Source organism: Chrysochloris asiatica, unplaced genomic scaffold (genome assembly GCF_000296735.1).
Source record: "Chrysochloris asiatica unplaced genomic scaffold, ChrAsi1.0 scaffold00003, whole genome shotgun sequence".
Classification (NCBI taxonomy): Eukaryota; Metazoa; Chordata; class Mammalia; order Afrosoricida; family Chrysochloridae; genus Chrysochloris; species Chrysochloris asiatica.
In genome coordinates, this window is record NW_006408521.1 from 24661594 (window position 1) to 24669379 (window position 7786).

Sequence of the window (7786 nt, forward strand, 5' to 3'; positions counted from 1 at the left end):
CGGTTCGAAACTACCAGCTGCTCCGTGGGAGAAAGATGAGGCTTTCTACTCCCGTAAAGATTTACACCCTCGGAAACCCTATACAGGGTCGCTATTGGTCGGAACCGACTCGATGGCACATAACAACAACAACTTAGTTGTTTTTGGAAACTCTCTGCCCCCCAGAGATTTCATTTCTAAGATCCCCAACATCTAGATGTGACTATGTGACTGGCAGAATTCTGGTAAATGGAATTGGGTTTTTAATCAATAAAAGGGATTTATGCCAGTTCCAAGTTAGGCTCATAAAACACTCCCACGGGGTCCCGCGTGTTCCTCTCACATTGACGCCATAGCACCCTTGGAGAGCAAGTGTCCAAGCTGAGAGTGTGCCTCTCAGTCTGGATCCTTGAATGATGACAGGGGGCAATGCCAACCCACCCTCCCCCATCCTTCATCACCACCATTGAACTTTTCATGAGTCGTGAACAAGAAATAAATTTTAATTGTGTTAAGCTATTGAGATTCTGGGGTTTATCTTTTGTTGGAACCAACAGGTACTTTAACTAATACAGTCAATAATATCTAACATGAATTTAAAATTTTAATTTCCACTTGAGTCATCAAAACCAAGCTTATGGGAGAGGGGACAGGACAGCACATCATGAAATCAAAGCTCATCAAGCATCAGACTTAAGGTCAAGGTGTAATGTGGGCACAGGGTCCACTGTTGATCACAGAGCATACTGAGGACAGAAATTTAGGATAGTCAAGCCATCTATAGGGGGACAAACTGAAAACAGCAATTGGAAAGCTTAAATAGGGACCTTAGGGGGTTAGTGACTTTGTGTTAGAGAAGGAACATCTCAGAGAAAGAGGATGAGAAAGGCTGGGCAACCTGAGGACTAGTATCAGTGTCAACTAAATGGGACCTACAGAAAATTGATCTCTGTTTTGTTGTGTATATGCTCAATAACCACAACAAAATCAATAAAATTACATATAAAAAGACAAAGTTGGGATATTCACATTTTATTATTTACAAGACATAACCTCAGGATATAGACTTTCCACAAGTTACCAGGCCCCCTAAGCCTTCATTGAATCTGTGAAAATCCCCTGCACAGAGAACAAACTTGTCCTGAAACGCGTACCTGTACTCATTTCATCAACTTCTAGAAATGTCTTTTATGACATAACATTTACAACTTGAAAAATAATCCCACAATGTTTTCGTGACGAATTAGGGGAGTAATGTTTGTGAAGTGGGCACCCACGTGGGCTATGAGGAATGGCCCCCTTTTCTCAGCTGGGTGAGCATGCAAGTAGGACTCATTTGTGAACCAGTCACATGGCAGAGGGACTTAGTCATGAACCAGTCACATGGAACTTGGTCTGCTTCTCCCAAATGTCCCTAGGGCTTCCAGGGTGCCACACAGTTGGTTTGCTGTATTTAGACTTTGTTTTGGAGTGGCATTTGCAAATACTACCTTCATGACAATAGTCAATGGAGTTATTATTTGGTATGGGGAGGTGAAGAGAGGCTTCCAGACTTCTGGGTGGTGGTGGGAAGGGGAGAGGTGCACTTGGGAACAATGTGTGTGTGTGCATGAGCATGCGTGTGTTTGTATGTGTGTGTCCTGATTTGTTCTGACACTTACCTCCTGTATTTACAATACGGAGAATCATCACTTGGGTGGGTGGTAGTGGAAGCTATGTCTGCATAGCAGACATTTTCCTACAGAAAACCTTAGAGGACTAGCAGACGCTCAGGAGGGTCGCTGGAAGGCCAAGGGATCCTGATTTCAAAGTTCTACGGCCACAGCCGGTCACGATGCTACTCTTGGCAAATGACAGATGCTGGTCTGCTTCTCCAAACTGGGAAGGTGACAGTGATCTATTGTTCTGGGGGGAATCCTCTCTGTAGGACACACACAGGGTATCTGGAAAGCTAGCTGGGGCAACACTAAAGTGAAGAAAACTTGGTTGTGGTCGTTCAGGTGAGGTTGTTGTTGTTATGTGCCGTGGAGTCGGTTCTGACTCACAGCGACCCTGCACAGGGTTTCCGAGGCTGTAAATCTTTACGGGAGCAGAAAGCCTCATCTTTCTCCCGCGGAACAGCTGGTAGTTTTGAACTGCTGACCTTGTGGTTCACAGCCCCATTCGTAATCACTACGCTACCAGAGGTAGCACAGTGTAATGAGAGCAGACTTTGGATCCCAACAGACCTGGGTTCAAATTCCAGCTCTGAACTCTGGTCTCTATATGGGCTTGGACTAGTTACTGCTCCAGTCCTCTCTCTCTATCTTGGGCTCTACGATACTTGTCACACGGGACTTCTTTGAGGCATCTGGCACAAGGAGGGCATTCACTGAAGAGCAGTTGTAGAAGTCCTTGTTGTCATTGTTAGTGACACTCAATCCCATTGTCATCGAATTGACTCACAGTGACCTAGAGGACAGACTAGACTGTCCATAGGATTTCCAGGGTGACACATCTTGGGCAGATACCGATCGCCACATCTGTTTCTATGGAGTGACTGGTGGGTTCAAACTGCCAGCCTTTTGGTTAGCAGCTGAATGCTTTAATCACTACGCCACCACGACTCCCATATAATAATAAAATTGTTCAATTTGGCACTGTTTCTCTTTGGGATACCCCTTCTTATTTTAGTTCCAGTTCTGGAACATCCTAAAGAAAGATTACAAACAATTTTTAAATCAAATTTAATTCCATCTCAGGACCTCAGTTTCCCCTGGGTTCTGGGTTGGGTAGAGAGTGACTGGCACAGACGAGGCTTTGGGGTGTGAAGGATAAGTAAGTGGAAAAGGACAATGGGACAGGGACCAGACTAGGATAAGTTAGGACAATGGGACAAACACCAGACTAGGATAAGTTAGGACAATGGGGCAGGGACCAGACTAGGATAATTTAGGACAATGGAACAGGGACAAGACTAGGATAAGTTAGGACAATGGGACAAGGGTCAGACTAGGATAATTTTCCTGAGGCTGGCTGGGGTGGGTGGGTGGGGTACCATGTGGAGGAAAGCATGTTGCATAAATGTTTATGGCCCTTCCTCTGTGGTCTTCTCAAAGTCATAATCTCTGTTTTGGTTGCTTTATTGGTATTTTAAAAGTGTAGTCCTTCCCTGCCCCAGATCCCTCCCCACACACAGCATGTGTTTTTATGGTCAGGCAGATTCCAAGCAGAGCAATGCTTTTGCTTCTGCTGAAATTAACGATTGCTCTTTTGTTTTCAGAAATAAAGCCGCTCTCAGTGGATTTCCAAGGTGAAGTCTGCAGCTGCAGCCACCCGAATCCAGCGACCCTGAGTGGGAACACACACACCTGGTCTCCCCAGAGCACAGCAGAGTGCGGCAGTTCACAGCGCTCCCAAGCCCTGTCCCCAGGGGGCAGCAGAGAGGTGGTCAATCAGGCCGATTTGGCCAAGAGCCTCTGTCCTGCGAAGGGAGCTCTAGGCTTGGTTCCCATCTGCCCGGGGGACTGTCCTGCTGCTGGGACAGGACATGTGGGAACTGGGCCTGGAAGTCCCAGCCTCAGTCTCACTGCAGCCCAGTTCTGGTATTTCCAAGCTTTTTCCTGCCAGAGATAATGCTAATATCCCACTGTGACAGCCTTTCAGGGCACTAGACCAACTGGGACTATGATCCAAGTAACAAAGAGAATTTGCTCTGAGCATTCTTGATAAGAAATGAGAAAGAGCATCATTCCTACAGACAGGCGTAGAAAACCATCTCTACAAAAGGCACAGAGTTCTCATTATGCATTATTATTCTTTGAAATAAACATTTCTGCAAGCCTACTCTTTGGTTATAAATAAAACAGCTCTTAAGTCTTGGAGGATCTTGGCCATGTCTTGGTTTAGGAAGAAGAATCTGATCTAGGCAACTGGGTGGCTGAACATTTGACACCTGGTCTCAGTTTGGCAACCTGATCTCTTAATTGTGATGCTGAGTTTGATCACAGGCTACTTTTGGAGTGAGTGTGATCAGAAATCCTCTTAAAAAGAGCAGTCCCCATTGGTTTAGTCCCTGGGTGAAGTAGGTCCCTGCATAGCACAAATAGTTTGTGCAAACCTAAAGGCTGGTGGTTCAAACCCACCCAACGAAGAAAGTTCTGGAGAACTGTTGCCATAACAGGTCTGATATTTTGGCCCTGAAGTTGTAAAAGTCACTATGTGCTATGTGAAAGTCTCTGAGGAATTTGATGTTATGGGGAATTTCCCTGTTTTCTTCTAACAACATAAATACTTCTTCCATGAGAGACTGATGCTAAGTTACAATTCCAGGACTCCAAACATAAATGGGGATGCCGGTGTTGCACTGTAGAATAAGCACTGGTAACAGCAAGATTGGCAGTTCAATCCCACCAGCTGCTCCTCAGAAACCCTACACAGGGTCGCTATGAGTCAGAACCGACTGCACATTGCACTTAATAACAAACAACAACAAAACATGTTTCTGGTTTTCTCCTCTCTTTATGTTAACTAGAAAATAAACAAAACTTAAACCTCTTTGGAGCAGCATTTAATATACAGAGAAAAACAAAAGAAGCAGGACTGCCTGTATTCTGCAAGTTTAGAGGCTCAGTGGAGAATCAACAGCTACTTTCAGAGAGTGTCTGCTGGGAGTCACCTGACCAGGGCTTGTGAATTGCTGATGACTGTCAAGAATCTGAACCAACTCCTAGCTACTTTTTTTCTATTTTTAACGAAGAGGTGAGTTTGTGTTTTGGGTAGCACAGGTTTGGGGTCAAGTGGGCAGTCTCTGGATGACTCAAAGGTCAACAACCCAACTCTGTATGTGGTCCTAGGCAGCTATAGACCCTCTCAGGGAAAACAATAGTAACTCCTGCCTTGAAGCCACTGTGAATATAGTCAACCAGCCCAGGGCCAGGTTAACATTGCTTGACTAGGGCTCCTGAGCTGGATTTGTACAAGCAGCTGAAAGAGGTGTACTATACTCATGTCTGCATCCATTGAAGAAGTTTGGAAAAGAACCTCTTTGTTTCCTGTTTCCCTTTGCCCGTCTCCCTCATGTTGGCTTGCCCATCTACCCTAGTGTTGGGGTCTTTTCTCTCCTCCGAGCCGAAGCCTCAGTGGGGGTGCCTGGTTCTAGAGCAGAGGAAGCCCCTTAAGGTCTGCTTTTCTTTCTCCAGCTGCTTTCCTGCAGAGGGCCTCCCGGACCAGGCCCATTCTGGCCGTCTCCCACCTTCTCACTCTTGAGTACCCTCCCACTGCCCTTCCTGTCATACCTGATAATGAACAAAAGCCAAGTCCATGCTCTTCTTTACACGTGAAATTAGCCTGCTAACTGGCTTCCCTCTTGCAAATTCTGAGTCCTCCCAGTTGTGAACACTTGCCTTCTCTCCAGTCTAAACTTCCTCAGGCCTCCGGTCTCACTTCTCACTCTATAGGCCCTTTAGGCTGTCTCCCTGGCTTCCACCAGGCCCCCCTCAGCCCATGTCTATCCTTCTTGACAGTCTCTGAATTAGAACCGTACAGCAGTCAGTGTCAAATCCTCCACCCTCCCAGCCCCTTCTTATAAGCACCATTCATGTCCCTTATCCAGAGAAAGAAAGTCTTGTCCACAGAAAAGAATGTAGTTCAGGTGTAGCTTGGGTGCAACGACCTGCAGACCCTTTGACTACTCTGGGAAGTCCTTCTCCTGAGCTTCCCATCTTGTTTATTCTTTTCTTGTCCACCTCAGGGGCTCTGGGGAGACACAGTCAGCCACCCAACTCAGCTATGTGGCACCTACCTCTAACTGCACAGTTTTGCCTTCAGACCCCAGTCTCCAAATTCTCCCTTCTTCCCCAAGTGGTGAACTAAAAGCCATGTTCTCTGGACAAAGCTGGTCTGAGAAGATAGACCTCCTTATCTGTCATGACCATGCTGGACTTCTGTTTGGCTAGTGTCACTGAGAGACGCACAGCTACCTGGGAAGGAGCAGCAGTGGAGTTGCTAATGGTGGTGACCTCTGACCCACACCTCCTCACAGTAAGGGCTGACCCTAACAGGTCTTTCATAGTCTTCTGATTGCAAATTATGTCTGATTTGCTTGGTTCAGTGTGTTTTCTCTCTGTACTTGAACTCTCTTCCTTAGAGCAACATGAAGGATGTTGATTGCTTTTGGTGGCGCCTAACAACTTGCTCTCTACTCCATGAATAGTGTTACCTGACTCCCATTCCAAGCCAGGGGGAATCCGGATTCAAGGAGGAATAGAACCTTTTTACAAAATCCGGAGTCTGACTGGAATTTTACTTTTGAAGCACCCGCTTCCCAGAGGACTTGTAGGTGATTGATGCCACTGTCAGAAACGCAGATGCATGCGCTCACACATCAGCCATGAAATTACATAAACAGCTCATCCAGCAGGCTAGAGCAGACTCACCCATTTACATCCCTACGGGAAAGAGAGAGGTGACAGGAAACCCAGGGCAGCAGCAGAAAACAGACCAAGGAAGAGGATAGGGCGCTCACAGGCCCCTGGGTTTTTCCTTCCTCACCTCGGCTGAGACTGCGGATTGTGGTTTGTGGCCAAGATCATGGGGAGGTGTATGGAAAGATTTGTCCTGGATTTCTCATGGTGCATGTACATGGATCTGGGTAGCTCTACAAACATACCTCTGTCCCAATATAGGTACAGATGCAGGCTGCATTTCCCTTTGGGTGGATGGGACCTACCTAGGCTAACCTCACACTATGACAGTTGGTCTCATTGGAGTGCAATGTGGATTCCAGCAGGCTGGGAAGAAGAGACTGGGCTGTTGCTAAGAAGATGTCTGAAAAGTGAGGACACTATTAGGGCAGAAAAGTGGAAAGCAGTCCAGCTGGCCGCTGGTGGCCTGTGGGTGTGAGGATGGCTTATCTGTAACGGCAGGCCAAAGCATTGACATTCTTGACCACATAAAAGCCCATGGTGACTGGAGGGATGACCAGTGTCCGGCCAGCCCGCAGGGGGCGGGGCTTCAATTCTGGAAGTGTCCCGTCATCCACCATCACTAAGGGCTGGCCATTCAGCTGCACCGACCTAGAATAAGAAAAGACAGGTGGGGATTCATTACTGCATTGTAATGAAGTCATCACAACAAAGCCTGGGCCGACCCATGTAGGGCTGCCATGTACTGACACTCACTGTGCTTAGGTGCCTTACACTCACTACCTCCTTCAATCACCCTGGGGGCGCTCCAGGTAAGGAGTTATTGTTATTGCTATTTTTCACAGAGTAGACTTGCGTAAGGTCCACACAGCTTGTAAATGTCCAGCCAGGATTGGGAAACAGGGGGTCTCCTTCTGTGCTACAGAAGTTGCTAACAGTCTCATGCCCAGCGTTCCCTTTTCTGTAAAAGCGTATTGACAGTCCAGCTTGACCCTTCTGTCTAGAGATTTACTTATCCAGTGTCAATTATCCAGTACCAGTTGCTGTCCAGTGGATTCCAACTCATGGAGAGCCCCATGCATGTCAAAGTAGAACTGTGCTCCACACCATTTCCAATGACTAATTTTTTTGGAAGTAGAATACCAAACCTTTTTTTGGAGGTACCTCTGGATGGATTTGAACCTCCAACCTTTTGCTTAGCAGCTGAGTGTTTTAACTATTTACACCACTCAGGAGTTCTAAATGACGCGTAAACCAAGAACCAAACCCACTGCCTTCAAGTTGGTTCTGTCTCGTAGTAGCCCTCTACAACAGAGTAGAACTACCCCAATAGGGGTTTCTGAAGCTGGAGCTTTCTGGAAGTTGTTGTTGTTGTTGTTGTCAGGTGCCATCAGGTTGGAACC

The 7786-nt window shown here is 46.7% G+C and overlaps 1 protein-coding gene across 3 annotated transcripts in view; it reads right to left on the reverse strand.

Moving 5' to 3' along the window:
- Window positions 1-6062: 6062 nt before the first annotated feature.
- The window catches only part of HPSE2 (heparanase 2), an 869616-nt gene continuing 867892 nt past the window's right edge, over window positions 6063-7786 (reverse strand). For all 3 annotated transcript variants that reach the window (XM_006831233.1, XM_006831232.1, XM_006831231.1), the window contains one exon: window positions 6063-7034. In XM_006831233.1, the coding sequence (XP_006831296.1) occupies window positions 6869-7034 (166 nt within the window). In that variant the 3' untranslated portion in view covers window positions 6063-6868. The remainder of the gene's footprint in view (window positions 7035-7786) is intronic.